Here is a 17,954-nt window from a genome sequence, read left to right as displayed (position 1 = left end):
GGTACATAATTGAAGACACTAATTAATTTAGCCGGTTTTGCTGGTACTACAAGACACATGTAATTATAATTAATTTCTGGGCATGCACATAAGTGACGTAACTAGACAATCCAAACGACTAAAAGATATGCATAGCAGTCATTTTGCATAAGTGTATATGAAGTTTAAGAAAATCTGATCAGGACCATCAAGACAATGCGTGCTCTGATTTCTGCAGGGTGATCAGAATTAGCTCATGATTGCATATCAGTTAAAGTAGGTGTTACTTAATGTTAGTAATCCACTGGGTGTTGGTTACAGCAAAAAGCATGATTTTGTGAAAAGACAAAGGGCCAATGTTGCTGCTATTGACAGAAAAGTTAGACCATGCCATCCCTTACACCAAGAGGGCATGACCAAAACATTTGCTCCCTTTAGTAATACCATTTAGAACAAAATTAATTTTTTTCATGAACAGATTTCTTGCAAATTGCAGGAATATCTAATAAATTAATTTACTGCAAAGTTGTTTAAAACTGTAAAAATAGACCTTTTTATAGTTTATAGTCTATGCAGTAAATGGTATTTCCTTTGTACTAAGCAGCTCATGGGTTCGTTGTAGGTCAAATGAAGGCAAAATGTACCTGCATGAGCTGTGCCACATACCTCGCATTCACAGACCTACTCAACAAGAATGGCAAGGTGTACACAATGTACTTTGGCCATATAGTGCATATGTCATAGAACATGTTTTGCATAGAATGTTTTGCATAGTACGACTCATAAAATGTCAGTGAAGTTTCCATGAGAATTGCTTAGGTTGGTTTAATGTTTAACTGTTTAGATTTAGAAACACTAAAATATATTAAATGTGATAAATGTTACATGACACTTTTATATATTATTTTTAATAAACATTTCTACTTTTTTTTTTTTTTAAACATTAAAAAATAGGCTGTACATTACTACGGCAGAAAACCAATTTCACAGACTGAGGTGACAGAGGGTGAAGTATTAGAGGTCAACTACAGGGGAAAAAACAGGTCGTTCTGGTTTTATAATTATAGGATGTAATATTTATACAGATGCGTCTCTTCTACAAGTTTTGACAAGTTATCCGTTGTGTTTTCATGATTGAGGCGTTTCCACTTACTGAATGTTTACGAGAATGACTTCAGTGGGTCCCTGGTCACCTCGACCAGCATTATCATCATCATCATGATGGATGTACGGCCTTACTGTAATGTCTTACTGTGGCTAAGAGTCTCATCATCGTAGTGTGCATTCACAAGAAATTTCATCATAAGTTCTGGCTTGACTCGAACACCACTAGTAGCATGCAATTTTCACAACTTTCAGTAGAAAAGTGCAATAAAGACATTTTAAATGAAATCATTCTGACCAACATCACCAACTTAATGATGTCTGGCATCCACCAGACATACACGAGCATGTTACATTAAACAATAAAATTTCACAGATTACACAGTAATTTATTTAACATATTTCTTTTTGCCCTCTGAAATCCAGCCCTGGATATACCACAAAAACATCAACAAGAACGAGAATAAGAAGAACAACAACAATAATAATAATAATAATTTAGAAGCTTAGGATCGAAAACAGAACCTTGAAGAAAGTACAACATGCCTGTTCAGTTACCTCAGTGGCTTTCACAAATCTTTGACTGTAAGAACTGATATCACAGAAACTAGATAATAAGCACAAAGCATACACAATGCAAACAAACAAAATGTGGTGATACAGCTTTATGTGCGTCAGTTTTATAACCCACTGTGTAGATTTCCCATGGGTTCCTCCCATCTCCCACAAACACACCAGGAGTTGAAATTGCTTTGCTAAATTGTCTTGAATGACTATGTCACTGTGTGTGTGTCTGTGTTGTTTGCATGATGCTTTGTGATAGTTTGGCATCCCATTCAGGTTCTGTCCCCACCCTGTGCGCAGTGTTTCCAGGTTCATGCATTGTTAATCTGACTGAAAAAGAATAAATGAAGGAATCCTATGTTTGCTACCATTATTTATGTACAATTTGTCATTAGTCCTGAAGAAGCAGACATAACAACAGTTACCTATTAAGTTACTCCACACCCTACTTTATTCCAAATAAAGATCTTATAAAAATAAGGATTTTTTTTTTTTTTTACTTGATCACTTAGTCCGAGTATGCATACAGAGCTTTCGGCAATTAATCATAGAATGCACAATAGATACATAAATGCAAACTTTTATTTCTTTAAACCAATTAATGAGGTATTTTCATCAAAGGGTATCCTTCATGTGTCATATTTAAATATCAAAACATCAGACCTAAGTTCAAAGGCATTTGTGTTGTGTTTCTTATTGATGGATCATACATTTGTCATTAATTGATACTGATTTCATGATGTCATGAATCATCCAAAGAGTTTAAACCATTTAGGCCGACCAATTATGCAACTCTGATAAGTAGGGTTTTTTTGTCTGGCAAAAAAACATAATATGTTTAGCAATGTGTATGGTCAAGCATCAGAATGCAGTCTGTTAAGCTTTAAGCCACCTTTCACAACTGAAAGCTCATTTCTGTTTACTTGTCAGTTATGATGTATCTGCAAATAATTTTTTCACAGCATTGCTTTTCAAACCATTTGACTTGTTTTGTAAAAAAAAAAAAAAAAAGAGCAAAATCTTTAGATCTTGTGACAGAGGGCTGTGATCATTTGTCAGTCCTGATGATGTATACATCACCTGCTAAATTACCACAGCTACAGCAGGAATTTGCTGATAATATAAGCAGCTTATATAACAAAGGCTGTTAGATAAGACGCATGTGATGTCTGATTTCATCTTTGCAGATTTCATCTTTATTTCACAACAATGACTTTATTAAGAGACAAACAATGTCATATGAATACATTGTAATCATAAGTTATGGCAAGTTTTCGATTTAAATACATTACAAAAGTTCATTACAAAAACTCCAGAAACAAAATATACATTACAAAGGCGGTGTACATTAAAAGTTCTGTTCATTTAGAGATTAGACAAAAATTTGCATGCATGTCAAAAAGCACAGCGTAAACAGATTTAAGTGTGTGTTTGTGTCAAATGCAGAGAGTGTGTAGCTCTGCCCTGATTTTTCGAAAGGTAGGACGCATTCTTGGGTCATGCTGCCAGCAGCGATGCATTAGGGCATAGATCTCATCTGGACAGCCATTGGGAGCTGGCATACGATACCCTGTGTTTAAAAAATGTCATATATGCAATGTCAGTCATCACATTTACAGCCCCTTTTTTACAGTAAGTAAATGTCACAAAAACATGTGTAGTCTAAACAATGTTTATAGTCAAACAAATATACAGTATAAAATGAGGTGATTTTGTGTTTGAATTCTGGAAAACAGCCCCTGTCAAAATAACGTCATGTATTTGAAATACAAGCCCACTTCCGGAACGATTTATGCTTGTAATTCAAGGTTTCACTGTACATCCACCAGATGATCACCAGAAAGACATGGAAGTATCATGTAAAAAAAAAAAAAAAATGCTTCCATTAAGTGTTTGATAGTTTCATGCTGTAGCAATATGACTTCAGCCTAATGAATTCAGATTTCATTGCTAATTATAAACTCGCTCAGGGTGTTAATAATGCTTTTCATCACAGGAACATTGAATGCTTAAAGATATGCAGTACCATACAGTAAAGATATAACATTGCAACTTTTAACTGAAAATTTTATTATTATTTTTTTGTTTGTTTAGTGATTTGTTTTTTCTTTTATCCTAGAACAATACTGAATAAGTTCAAATTTGTGAAATAACATATACTAAATAATTTAATTATGCAAAAACAAGGACAGTTAGTTGTTATTTTAAGACCAGGTGACGTTTTTCCAGACGTCAAATGCCTGGCTTCAGTAAGGCTGTGCCTATCACAACCTCCAAATGCATTTTGCATTATTAATGTTCCTATTAAATTGAGTCAGTGAGCCAGTGAGTGCACATGTTAATATAACATAATCAGCTTAAGTATGCTTCTAAAAGCACAGCCAGCAAGTGTTTGTTGTTTTAAGTTGTAATATTGCACCAGGCAGCTTTATACAATAAGAGTAAAGTGAGTGAATTACAGATCAGTTTTCATAAAGCAGTTTTTGTTTTATGTTCAGCATGCAGTCTGCTCAGTCAAATACATTTAACAAATAAAGTCCAGCTAAACCTGGCTTTATGAACAGCTACAGCACAGCCTACTGGCAGCTCATGTGTACACTATATTTTATTTCCATAGCTACATGTTTCTCTATATTTAATTTCTGGTTGCCAAGACAAGTGTGGTTTTGTTTACAAGTAGAGACAGTGCTTCAGAAACCTTTACATAACCCCCGTTGATATGAAATAAAATATCTTAAAATCAAAAATACTCTTATTAAAATTTTATATTTTAAAATTATTTTTTTATTATTATTGATTGTTTTGCTTTTGGCTGCTTCTATCGCAAGTCATCACACTAGATCATTTAATCTGCACATATATTGGCACAGATTTCAGCATAGTTCTTTACACAGGATTCCCATCCTGATGTGACTGTCCAACCTGTTGCGAGCAGCACTATCGGTTCTCAATATATTATCAATATTCAACCTCAGTGGCTGGGTATGAAGTATTTGTTGCTGTGCAACCCCAGCCCATCTGTATGACAGATAAGAAGTCAATGATGTCCATAAGTCTATTACTATCCGTAACAAACATTGAATATGACGAATAGGGTTGTTTACCTTCTCTGCAGCTTTAGAGGCAGAAACTCAAGATAAGCGCAGCTGCTTGTACGGTTTGGCTAAGCAACCACAGTGAGCGAAATGCTAAATGTTAAAGTCTGCTTAGAATCATCATATATGCGCATATTGCAGGCTTCTATGATATCAGTACTGTAATATCAAAAACAATATTATAAAAACACCAACATAATAAACAATATAGTCTTTAGCCCAAACAAATGCACTGTGTACCTGCTAATCATTTAATTCTGTTCAGCCAGTTTTGCGAGCTGCTGTGACAAAATCAGCTGGACAGACTGGTGTCTGGTCCTCCAATGTATAAAGATATCACTAAACCAATGTACAGACAAAACCTTTATTGTCATTCTTATCAAGCAAGAAAATAAATATTCTGGCATAATTTGTAAATCTGCTTTATCTGTTTTTTACTTGTATTGGTTGACATACATTTCTTTATTTGTTTCTAGATGTGTTAAAGCCTTTACTTTTGCTTAATTCTATTACAGGATAACAGATAACCACTATCATGGTCTATTTTACACATAGGAAGGGGAACTGTGAACTGAGCTAGTTTCAGTAAAAGATTAAAGTGATTTCACTGTTTGTTGTACATTGAGTGAAGCTGAACTGTATTTCCTTTTTAATTATTTATTTAATGTTTTAATCTAAGCAAAATATGTCATACCTTAAGTGTCAATCTGCTGGATCCTATTAATGTGCTAAATTAAAATAGAACTTTATATTTTTGTAACAGAAAGATTTAAAAACAAAACAAAGCATAAGTCTTTCTTGTTCCACTAGGGGGCAAAATAAAGCATATTAGGGTTATACACAATGAATCTCCAACAGAATTTTATACACTTTTGTTATCATAAATTTAGAGATAAATAGAAATATTTTGAAAATCATAGTAATTTTTTCTCCACTTTAACATAAAGTGGCATAGGTATTTGGTGTAGAGTCAAGATACTTTACACCAAATTTATGTCTTTCTCATTCTCTGAGACACATTTTACTGATGTCCTTATACACACACAAACACACATATACATGTTTTTTGTACATAAAATGTGTCTCAGAGAATGAGAAAGACATAAATTTATTCTGAATCCTCATAAGAATCCTTGCTATTCAGAAAGAGCTCAGATACAGAAGAAGCTTGAAAGGTCTAAGTGGCACTGTGCAATAGTCTCACCTCTTTCTACTTCGTCCCTGGTCTGCTGATTGCTCATGCTTGTGTATGGAGTCACACCTCTAGAGAAGGTCTCCCATAGCAGCACCCCAAAACTCCACACATCACTCTCATGAGTGTAGCGCCCTACAAAACAGCCAGAGGGCAGCAACGAGTCACCCACAACAATCTACAGCTGATCAAATCTGCAAATCTCTATGTGAAAACAAACACGGTGAGAGAAATTACAGATAGACTCTGGATAAAAAGCAGACAGATTTCTCTGATAAGGCATTAACGCTCGCCAAAGATCCAACCATCTGCTGAAGATTATTCTGTCTGTCTGTAATCTCCTGCTCAGTGTGACATACATGGCATAATGCCATACTACAAAAAAAGGATTTGTGACAATTAATGTATTCCTACGAGTTGATGAAATAACAACTAGTGGTTCTTGTTTTATAATGTCTAAAGTGTGAAAAAGATCTAGCTGTATGTGGCTTTACCATAATTGAGGGCTTCTGGTGCGGTCCATTTTACTGGGATCTGTTTCATGCCTCCAGTTGCTGAATACACGCCTTCCTGTTCCACGCGTGACATGCCAAAATCACTGATCTTCACCACACTCTTTTCTCCAACCAGGCAGTTCCTCGCTGCCAGGTCCCTGTAGGCAAGACGGAGAGAGAGAGTGTGTGATTGATAGACCATTAAAGAAAGGGGAAGACAGAGCAAGACATAGACAAGGAGCTACACACGAAGAAAGAGACAGGCAGGCAGAAATATAGACAGAACATCATACAATGAGATGAAATAAAGGAAAAAAAAATCAGACACAGAAACAGTGATAGAGGTATAGACAGCAGTAGAAAGAGTAAAATCTGCTCCTCTCCCGCAGAAGAGTTTCACTCCTGTGGTTATTTAGTTTGCCTGGACTTGCTGGCAATATATTTTCTAATGATTTTTAATTCAATGTAGGGCAGTGGTAGCTCAATAGGTTAAGGTTGTGGGTTACTGGGCTACTGATCAGAAGGTTGGAGGTTTAAACAACAGCACCGTCAACTTGCCACTGTTGAGCTCTTGAGCAAGACCTGTAATCCTATGTACTCCAGAGGTGCTGTATTCTGGCTGACCCTGCGCTTTGACCCCAACTTCCTAACTGGGAAATGCAAAAAAAATCTATTTGCTTTACTGTACAGTTATATTGACAAATAATTTAATTTAATTGGTTTTATTTCTGGTCAGGGTAAAGCAGTTAATGAAGATGAATGAATGAATGAAAGGTGTACAGTGTGAGCAAACAGTATGCTTCTATGGTAACAAACATGGCCTTTATTTGTCCTGTAAGTTTCATATAGCCATGTTCAAAAGTTAGCAACACCTTTTGGTAATACACATAATAGGTGGAAAAAGAAGTTGCATCAGTTTACTTGTCTGGAGCAATTCAGGTGTTCCCCAAGAGGGAAAGGCAAAAGCAATGTTTTTAAAGAAGCAATTGTTGCTGGACACCAATCTGGAAAAGGTTCTAAAACCATTTTCAAACAATTTGAAGTTCAACATTTTACAGAGGGAATGATCACAAGGGGAAATTGTTCAAGGCAGTTGCCCATCTTCCCAGAAGTGGACGTCCTGACGCATTCACCTCAAGGTCAAACAGTGCAATGTTTAGAGAAATACAAAAAAAAACAAAAAAAAAAAAAAACGAAAGCTAAAGCTGGAATCCAGTCATGCAATAGGCCAATGATCTGAAGCACACCAGTAAATCTACACCAGAACAGCTAAAAACAAAAGAAAAGAATCAAGGTTTTGGAATGGCCTAGTCAAAGTCCAAACCTCAATCCAATTGAAATGCTGTGGCAGGACCTTATGCAGAGCTGTGCACAAGCTAATGGCCAAAAACCTTAACAAACTGAAGCAATGTAGAATGGGCGAAAATTCCTCCACAATGAAGTGAGAGACTAATAACAGGAAACGATTACTTACTACGATTACTACGATCTACGAGCTATTCATCATGGGGCTACTTAGTAATTATTTAATTTTTCTTAAATAAATAATGGCACAGTGAAAAACATTATAGGTTGTTGTTCATCTTTAAAGCAAAGCCTTATGATACACAGTGGAGCTATACAGTTAACATTACTCTCCTTCACTACTCTCCATCAACTCATAACAGATAAAAAAAAAAACATATCTTTTGGTCTTTTGGACGTCTATTTCCCCTCCTCTGTAAAGTCTTTGAGGAGTTTAAAATCATGTTCCAAATTGCTCCCAACCAGCTTCCAGTTCTCTACAGCTACAGGTAAAATCTGTAAAATCTTTAACCTACTTTTATAAGATTTGTTAGAGACGTCATATGTCATAATATAAATACACGAGTAGAAAAAATATACAAGTCTAGCTAAGCCTTTACTTGTCACACACACACACACATTGTGAAATTCGTTCTCCACCTATCCAGTGGCAGCTGGTGCAAATTTTTTTTTTTTGGGGGGCGCAAACTAAATTAAAATGAAACTTTTAATAATCCTTTGTAAATAGCCATAAAAAGTGCTGAAAAAGTGGAAACGTGTAAGCTCGGCCACAGAGTCACTTAATGGCTGCTTAATTAGAAGATCAGGTCGATCTGGTCCAAGCTCTTTAACTTTTTTTCTTTCTTCATCCGATCGCCTCAGAAGGGGTATTTTGGCAAAGAAATTAAAGAATTTTCTTTCATATTTATCTGGCTTTCACGTCATTCTTCATGCGGTACATTAACTAGCGTCAACCATGATACGTGCCCCTGGAGCAGAGAGGCTTGAGAGCCTTGCTCAAGGGCCCAGCGGTGACAGATTAATGAAAATGTAAAGTGGAGTAGAAATGACAACAAGCAAGACCCATAAATCATAAGCAAGAATTTAAGACGATTTCAAATCTATTGACTTTTCTGTGTTAACACTTAATTTGTTCTGTTTGTGTATTATACTGTCCTCTATCAATAATAATAATAATAATAATAATAATATTTGTTCCTTAACAATAAGGAACTTATTCAGAATTCTCAGATATAAAATGTGCAGCACACATTTGAAACGTTTTCCACTCTTTCTACCTCACTGTGGGCTTCATTATAAATAAAACCATCCTTACCGATGGATGCACTTCTTGCTCTCCAGATACTCCATGCCAGACGCCACATTTTCTGCCATCTTAATCAGCATCTTTGGCCTCAGGCTATGTCCTTCTGAACGGAGAAAGGACAGGAAGTCTCCTCCTGACGGTGCAAATTTAAACACGTACAATGAAGTCAGCGGCACTAAAACACTATGAACGCAGTGATATCTGAGACACTCCATTACCTTGCACCAGCTCCATGATTATATAGATAGGCTGTTTCTGCGTGCAGACGCCGATGAGCTTCACGATGTTCGGATGGTCGTACTGTTTTAGAATTCTGGAGGAACGCAGTGGGAATTTAGTCACAGCATGAGGGTGTGAGTGAGTGTGTAGGTGTCAGAGAGACAGTAACTGGGTTAGTGTTCATACCGAGCTTCCATGAGAAATTTATTTTTGAGTTCGATGGCAAGGTTTTCACGGCAGGCTTTTACCGCCACTGGTGTGTTGTCTGAGCGCAGACGGCCACTGAACACCTCACCAAAGTTCCCCTTTAAGCATGCACACACACACACACGCACATGCACACACAAAATCAGTTGAATTGGTCAGTTCTAATGTCATATTTGAAGCAGAAATGAAAAAGTAGTCGACATTTTGAGATTGGCATGGCCCTTTGTAATTTCATTTTTTAACTTATTGCACTTACAAGCATGAGTATTTACTGAGATGCTGTTCTGCATTTTGTATGAGACAAACTGTGGTAAGTTATCAGTGCAAAACATTGCAGTGTGCTTAGGGGCTTCAATTTGAGGTGTTACTTCATAACGAGGTTTCACATTTCACATACCAGTTGCTCACTGCTGTTTGTTTGCTTATAACAATCAATACATATCTTTCCACAACACTAGCCACAGACGTTTCCTGCATTTGAAGCATTTACTGCTTTGTGTCTCATTCGCCCACGTTGAATACTCGTCTTTGTATTAACCCCTTCCATGGTCATGATTATAATGGCAATAAATAAATAAAAAAACAAAAAAACAAACATCTATTGGCTGTTGACTGATGCACTGACACTGCATCAAGAAGGTTTATGTCCTCTGCATTAATCTAATAAATGTAATTGCTGGTGGTAAAATTGCCTTGGCTCGATGCTGGGATACTTAACATACTAACAGATTGCTCTTAAAAAGCATTAATATGAACGACTCACTTACTAAAGACATCTTTAAATGACATTGCTGATAAAGAGCCATTATTGATCTGTGTACTTACCCGGCCTATGCTTTGGCCAAGGATAACATCATCATGATCTAAGCACCACTTGTCCTTGAAGTTAAGACAAGAGAGAAACCAGAGATGAAGTAAGATACAAATTTAACCAGTGCTTCTTATTCTCAGTCGGTAACAGGATGTAGTGAGATATTTATATATTTTTGCATAAATACATGAACTGACTATTATACAGTATGTGCTGCACTTCATCTTTATGCACTGAAAGATTTAGGTACTGTACAAATATAGGTACTGTAAAAACATTTTAAAACACAGATGGAAATGAAATGAAAACTGCAAAGTTATCCATATGACCGCAGAACATGCATGGGCATAATATACAGCTGATGTGAGATTACAAGCTGAACTGATTAAGACCGGGTCCATTTTACGCAACTAACGAACTACTTGATCAGATCATGGCCTTTACTGTCACTCAGCAAGGCTTAAAGATCTTTAGACAAACAAATGCAATTACTTATGTATTTGTTAAGCTGGCTCATTACTAAACAAGATCTTTGCGGAAGGATACATGTAGTTTGTGCAAAATTTAGGACATAAATAGGGTCACTTGATTATATAGTTAAACCTTGGATTGCAATTATAATTCGTTCTGGAAGCATGCTTGTATATCAAAGCACTCGTACATCGAATTTCCTCATAAGAAATAAGAGAAATTCAGATGATTCGTTCCGTAACCCAGAAATATTCATATAAAAAAATTTATACAAAAAATAAAAAAGTTAAAATAAAACAAATTAACCTGCACGTTACCTTTTATAACTGGTGTGAGTGAGACAAGAGACAGGAAAGGAGGAAGAGGAGAAGGGTTATTGTGTGGGGCGACTTTCACACACTCACTCATGTTGTATTGTCGTTAAACAGATTCCCCCCACACTGCTACAGCCTCTTTAACCTTTTCCTTCTTGAGGGCTGTTGTTGCTAAAAGTACAGTTACTAAACAATTACTACACTGGAACACAAAATACGTATACGCGGTGCACGGATGTTATGCACCCGCGCGGGAGCATGGGAGACGATTACCCATAATCTCGCAGCGCCAAAAAAAAAAAGTGTTGATCATGTGATGCTCAGGAGACAAAGCGTTTATAATTTAAAAGTTATAATGTATTAAACATTTTTGCTAGTCTTGCAAAACACTTGCAGACCAAGTTACTCGCAATCCAAGGTTTTACTGTATAGTTGTTGTTTTTTTTTCAACTGAGAAGTCAAAGTATGTTACAGACAAAAAAAAAAACCTTGGCCAGAATTCAGCTGCAGGGGGTTTGTCCAGACCAAGACATATACCAATACAAGATAATCAAGCCTAAAGGAAAATCCTTGTTGTTGAGAGTTAAGTGCTACCTTTGGGATGGGTCTTTTCAACACTATGTCTGTCCTCCTAGTGACATTTTTGTTGGAGTTGAGAAGGTGGTTCATGAGCAGTGGAATAGAGTTGAAACCTTCACCGTCTAGACGATATATACCCTATATGCAAACACAAACACATAAGCATACAGATAGTTTTTACTCAGCAAAGGCCAAAATTAACTTCATACACCCTCTACTATGATAGCTGACCAACCGGGACCAGTTTCTAGATCCATCTCTAGATTTGCAGACACTCCCAGATTAATGTAGCTAAAAAAGAAAGAAAAAAAGAAATCTTGTGTCCCAAGAAGCCCTGCTTTTGTGGTGACTTGCACTGTTCTAAAACGGTCAAAAAGGGGCATGTAGCCAGAATAAGTGAGAGGCAATTAGAGCATGAATTGTACTATACTGATGCTACTGTCCCAGGACACTAACCAGTTGTTGTAACTCTGTGGCAAGAGCACAAATGTCTACTGTCTTGCACTGGTTGTTTTCTGATGTGAAACTAAACAGTAGCAATTACTGAAAGTGTGCTTTTTTTTTGCAAATGAATAAAAAAAAAAAAACCTACATCTTTTATGGATAAAAATCCCCCAAAAGGCATGTGATAAAGCCAGGAAGACCACATCAGTGTGCTGATACACAGAATATCATCAGGAAAAGATGAAGGAAATGAATCAATGTAAACACTGATTTGCAAGCCTACGTCCTGCTTAGAAAATCTGGACTTTTTTGTTTGTACTCTAAACGCAAGATAAAAATGATATCACTGTCATCGAATTGTCCCCAGTGAAATAAACACCCAGCTGTATAACATATATTAAAAGGAGCCTTTATGCCAAATTCACTTTTTTTGTTTGTTTAAGCCATTCGGATTGCGATCCAGCGTGTGTGTACAAACACAAAATGTCCTATTTCCATGTTTGCATTGGTCGAGGCTCAAACAAGCCAATTTGTTTTCCCCCCTACTGTGATCTCACATAAGAAGAGATCCTCCTTCCAACTTGCTGCTCTGCTCTTTTGTTTTCTGGAGGGGCAGAGCTCAGCAATATACATAGAAAGAAGCATTTGGAAGAGGAGTGAAACAAAGGAAGTTTGCAGTATGCAGTACATAATAGATATTTTAGCTGGAGCATTTAGGCCTTGTTTACACGGGCGTTAAAATCGAGCGTTTTTTTTGCGTTCATAGCGTTCTAGTTTTCTGCGCGTTCATTTTACTCTTTGGAGGACCGGATATATCCCATGATCCTGCATGCTATACATAGGAAAATGCGGAAAAAGGCAAAATATAAAAAATTAATTGTTAAAAAACGTACGCGAAAATCTTTGCATTTCTTCATATACCACAAAAAACTTCCTTTAATCCGACGTTGTGCAGTCAGAGTGTGAACCCGGTATCGGCAGGCTTTCATATCCAGTTCCCGACACACTGCCCCCACAGGTTAACACACAAACTACAATTTGGGCTGCAGGCTGACGTTAGACAGAGACAAACCAACGCCGGTGTAGAAGTCAATCAAGCGCCACTACAAAACGCAACATAAACGTCTAGGACGTTCAGAGCACGTTCATTTATCCAAAAATTGAATGCCCGTGTAAACAAGGCCTTATTAAAGTAGACTCAAAAACGTAAGACTTTCCTGTATTATAAACACAAGCATTTCACTGTCTGGTTACCCTAAAAACTAAAAAGAGAGCAAACTGCATTCAGACTCTCATTCTAATCCGTCTGCATTTAGACTTTCAAGTATCCTTCCTTCCCTTACTCACAATATCAGACCCTTGCTCAGACTATAACACAGTACAAATGTACTTTTATGAAACTCTTTCTGTATTAATGTTGCCACTGCTTGAGTGTGATTATTTACACAAGCAGTACACAGGATGTACCACTAATCTTAACACAGGATGTAACATATTATAAGACACATACCTCTGTGTTTTGAATGAGGAAGTGACGACATTGCCCACCCCAGTGCACAGACAGAACATACTCCTGTTTGCCCTGGCTCTGCCTGACCAGAAAGTCCCCATCATTCTTCAGCAGCTCTTGGACTTCCAAACGCGGGATGGCACCATGGTACCAACACTGCTGACACAGAGGCTTCTCAATCTCGGGCACGGGAGGCAAAACAGGTGGGACCTGGGAGGCATCGTAAAAAACACTATTCTACACAACAAGACACGAGTAAGCTGCATTACATATTATTTTACAATTAGTGAGCTAGTGGACAGACTTTTGGATTACAAATCCACAAGATTAAGCTTTTTGATTGTATTTACTGTTGGGTTTAAAAGACACCAGAGAAACCTTCCTTTTAATATTGGGTACAAAAGGCTGCAGACAGAGCGACATAAATCTCATTATCTATAATGCTTAATCCTTCAGACATGGTCGCGGAGGGCCTGGAGTCTAAAGACTATGCACACAGAGGTGGGAATCGAACCTGGCCAGGAACCGAATCCCGGAGGTGCAAGGCGACCACGGTAACCACTAAGCCAATGTGAAGCCGTAGAGAGTGACATGTTCGGATTAATCTGGGTATTGTGGTCTTTTATGTGGCTAACACATTTCCATGTAAAAACAAATTCCATCTTGTTGTTTAGGATCATCTGATGCAAGACCTTCTGTCAAACAAAACATAAAACAAGTGGTACATCTGCTTTCTGGCATAAATGTATAGACTTACTCGATTATTCATCCATCAAACTTTCATCAGATTTCTTCAATAAGGAAGTTAAGCGAAGAAAACACTTTAAAAAAATGCCATTTCGTTATTTATTTATTTGTCTTTCTACTCATATTTACCTTCACAGAATTTTTGCAAGCTCATAGTTATTCTTTTTTGTGTACTGTTATTTAAAGCAGTTTGTTCCCCAGTCTTTTTATTATAATAGAAAGAGAAGCAAACTCTAGAAAGGTATAGAAAAAGGTTTACTCACGGTATATTTGGGTTTGAACAGGCTGCTCAGGTGGTTGATGATGCTGTCCATGCTGGGGACCTTGGAGTCTTTGTCACGCTCCTTAGTAAAATAAAAAAAAAAAAGTAAGAAAGAAAAAGGTATGATGTGGGTAGGATGTGGTTTTTCTACTTGTTGTACTGAGAACATTGATTTGCAGGTACAATACATCTGTCAAAAAGAAAAAAAGGGCTGCAGAATTCTGTAGAGTAGCCTACAACCTTTATCTCATTTGAAAATCAACCATACTTATGCATAGACACATGGAAAAAGATTATATTACATCTTCAGAGAAAAGAACATAGTGTCAAAATATTCCATATTGGTACGCACATTGGTACGTCTTTTTAGATGTTTAACAGCAAGACTTTATCTCTCATGTCTTAGTAGCTCCTCTTTGGTGAAGATACACTACTCTCTTCTAAAGTAATAATGAAGCGAATAGGGCACAATGGTAGGCAGTAAAGGCTGTGCAAGTCTTGAGGATATATAGCAAACAAATGTCCTAGGCAGCATATTATCTGTGGACGATGCAGCATTTCTGTGCTGCAGAAACAATAAATCCAGAATGCAGTCCAGTGCCAAAGCCTTAGGTCATTACAAGTCTTGGGGATGAGTCCTTTTTTAAGTTGATGGTGTCGCTCAGATGAATCATAGTGTAACTATAAAGCTTATGTTTGATGTTTCAGGGTCTCAGGCTCTGAAAAAAGGCATATTTTTGTGTTTATCCAAACAACTGCTACATCCTGTTACTGTGGATCACACTGGTCAGCTAAGGACATCAAACCTTTAATCCAGACAGAAAAGTGTGAGACACTTTCAAGCAAGCCCAAGAACTAGCTGGTAAAGTGGCACAGTTCAATCCAAACTGTAGGGCAATGCATTAAAATATGAGACTAAAAAACCCTTATCCCACATCCTCTCAGGCTGATGAATGAATTAGGCTCGGTTTTAAGGCTTTTTGGATATGAGCATCCGTAACATGGGTTAAAAAAGTTTCAAAACATTGCAGTATAAATCATGTGAGGAATTATTCAAGGCTCAGCTGTGAACAAAACCTGCTCATTAGCCAGATATGGTTTAAAGCAGGAGTTCTACACTTTCTCCAGATAAAAAATAAGTTATTGACTGCATGCTAGAATAATACTCGGTCTATACCGCTTTATCCTGTATCAGCATTGCGGGGTGCCTGCCCATACCAGGAGACTTAGAGCATGAGGCGGGTAACACTCTGGACAGGGTGCCAATCAATCACAGGGCATACACACATTCACACACATTCAGCTAAAATAATACATTTGTTACAAAAATACTGCACTTAAAATATGCATTTGTATATATCATACTATTAGCACATTATACTTTATGCTATATTAACATAGACCAATCAGCCACAATACTAACACCACCATGTGACTTTAATAACACTGATAATCAATTATATACCAGTAAATTGGTGAGAGGATCATGTGCACTCAAGGCTCATCTATGCCTAAAGCCCAGCCTGTCTGTCCACAGAAAAGCCAATGTAGGACAAATTGCTGAAAATGCCAATGTTGGCCACGATAGGAAGGTATCAGAACACCCAGTGATGCACATGTGGCATCTAGCAGGCGAAGAGCTGTTGATCTGGCCTTCAAATGCTCCAGACCCCAACCCAACCAAGCATCCTTGGAATAGCTATGATTAAGATGAATTGTGAGAATAAAGGTGTGAAAGAGTGTAAAGTTGTGTATATGTTTGTGTAGAAAGCATTAGCATACAGGGGTGTCCCTGATTCACTTCCAATGGTCCAGTAATAGACTCTGGACCAACTATAACACTGACCAAAATAAATCAGTGACTGAAGATGAATGAATAAATGTCTATAATGTAAAAGTCTATATTTTATACAAGACTGTTCGCTGATCATGTTTCTTCTTCTTTTATTTTTTAATCTGTCTCTATTTAGTTGAGTTTTACAGATGTTTTGTTCTCACTTCAGTCAGGAAGTTTCATTATCCTTATGCTGCAAACATTGAAATAGATTACTAACCACAGGGTGTTAAAACAAAAATGCAGCCAAAAGGAAGGTCAAAGAGTCATTTTTTTAAAGTGGGCTTTTGTGATGCAGTGTGAGGTGTTCCACTAAAATCACTTCTCTCTTATGAATAAGTAAAAGCTACAAAATCATTTATGGTTATTCTAAAGTGTCAGTAAATTAATTCGAGGCATGAAGAATGATTCCCTGTGTATAAAATAAATGTACATAAATGTGCAGTATTAGTTCTAATGCATGTAAATTATTGAGCATATTCACAATATTCTGCATCTATCTATACAAACCAACAATAATCATTTAATGTTGTAAAATATATTATAAAATGGAAAGTATATGAGAGCAAACATTACACATACACAGTATTATTATATTTCTTGATTCCATGAAAAAATAACATCCCTTTTTTAATAGGAAAACATATTTAATTAACTAAACTGTATGATAGATAAAGCTGCTGATATTGCTTTTAGGGGAACATCGGCGGTTCGAGCCCCAGCTCCGCCAGGTTGCCGCTGTTGGGCCTTTAACACTATCTGCTCCAGGGGCGCTGTAAAATGGCTGACCCCGCGCTCTGACCCCTGCCTACTAACAAGAAGCTGGGATATGTGAAGAATAAAGAATTTCACTGTGCAGTAATGTATGTGTGACGAATAAAGGCTGAACTGAACTGCTTCAACATAAAAAGGCATAAGAATTTATTTAGAAAGTATTAAAAATATTGAAACATACCTTTTTAAATTGAGCCATTATTGTTTCTCTTGGTCATATAAGTGATTTATGGTTAGAACAATGACAAGACGGAAATTTTTTATTATGGGAAAAACCAGTGTTTAAAACAGAAAAAAAAAATTCCCAATAGAAGCCCTTTAATTTCATTTTAAAAATAATCATATGCTTTCTAATATGACACTAGGGTGTAGTTTGACTGTCTTGTTAAAAGGAAAAAAAAAATCTAAATATTAATGCTGAATGCTATCAGGAATATGTAAAATAGCCCCTACATCCAGTTGGTGGTCAAAATACTTACATAATGCTAGACATTTAAAAACAGTGAAGGAACAGTGCAATCATTATGTCATGGTTTTGTTTTCTGTTACGAAATCTCTATATGACTGTGTCTTTGTTGGAAGAGCAGACTTGGTCAAAAATTTGAAGAATGGTATTTGAATAATGGGCTTTGTCAAAATGCTTGAAAAATGTCTGGATTAAAGAAAACAATACCAATTCATATGAAAGCACTCCCACTATTTCGATCCTATTCACCCATAAACATCCTGATTATCAAAAGCAC

General features: G+C 36.8%; 1 protein-coding gene across 2 annotated transcripts in view; it reads right to left on the bottom strand.

Moving 5' to 3' along the window:
* Positions 1–2,652: 2,652 nt before the first annotated feature.
* The window catches only part of fes (FES proto-oncogene, tyrosine kinase), a 37,797-nt gene continuing 22,495 nt past the window's right edge, over positions 2,653–17,954 (bottom strand). The window contains exons 10-19 of one of the 2 annotated variants that reach the window (XM_053512803.1): positions 14,605–14,685; positions 13,595–13,831; positions 11,656–11,778; positions 10,291–10,344; positions 9,445–9,563; positions 9,258–9,352; positions 9,049–9,172; positions 6,429–6,586; positions 5,947–6,069; positions 2,653–3,217 (exon numbers count right to left, since the gene is read on the bottom strand). In XM_053512803.1, the coding sequence (XP_053368778.1) occupies positions 3,084–3,217; positions 5,947–6,069; positions 6,429–6,586; positions 9,049–9,172; positions 9,258–9,352; positions 9,445–9,563; positions 10,291–10,344; positions 11,656–11,778; positions 13,595–13,831; positions 14,605–14,685 (1,248 nt within the window). In that variant the 3' untranslated portion in view covers positions 2,653–3,083. The remainder of the gene's footprint in view (positions 3,218–5,946; positions 6,070–6,428; positions 6,587–9,048; positions 9,173–9,257; positions 9,353–9,444; positions 9,564–10,290; positions 10,345–11,655; positions 11,779–13,594; positions 13,832–14,604; positions 14,686–17,954) is intronic. The other variant, XM_053512804.1, reaches the window with a different exon arrangement.

This window comes from Clarias gariepinus, chromosome 15 (genome assembly GCF_024256425.1).
Source record: "Clarias gariepinus isolate MV-2021 ecotype Netherlands chromosome 15, CGAR_prim_01v2, whole genome shotgun sequence".
Classification (NCBI taxonomy): Eukaryota; Metazoa; Chordata; class Actinopteri; order Siluriformes; family Clariidae; genus Clarias; species Clarias gariepinus.
The sequence above is the reverse complement of the archived record's forward strand: the minus strand, read 5'-3'. Positions and strand labels throughout refer to the sequence as shown.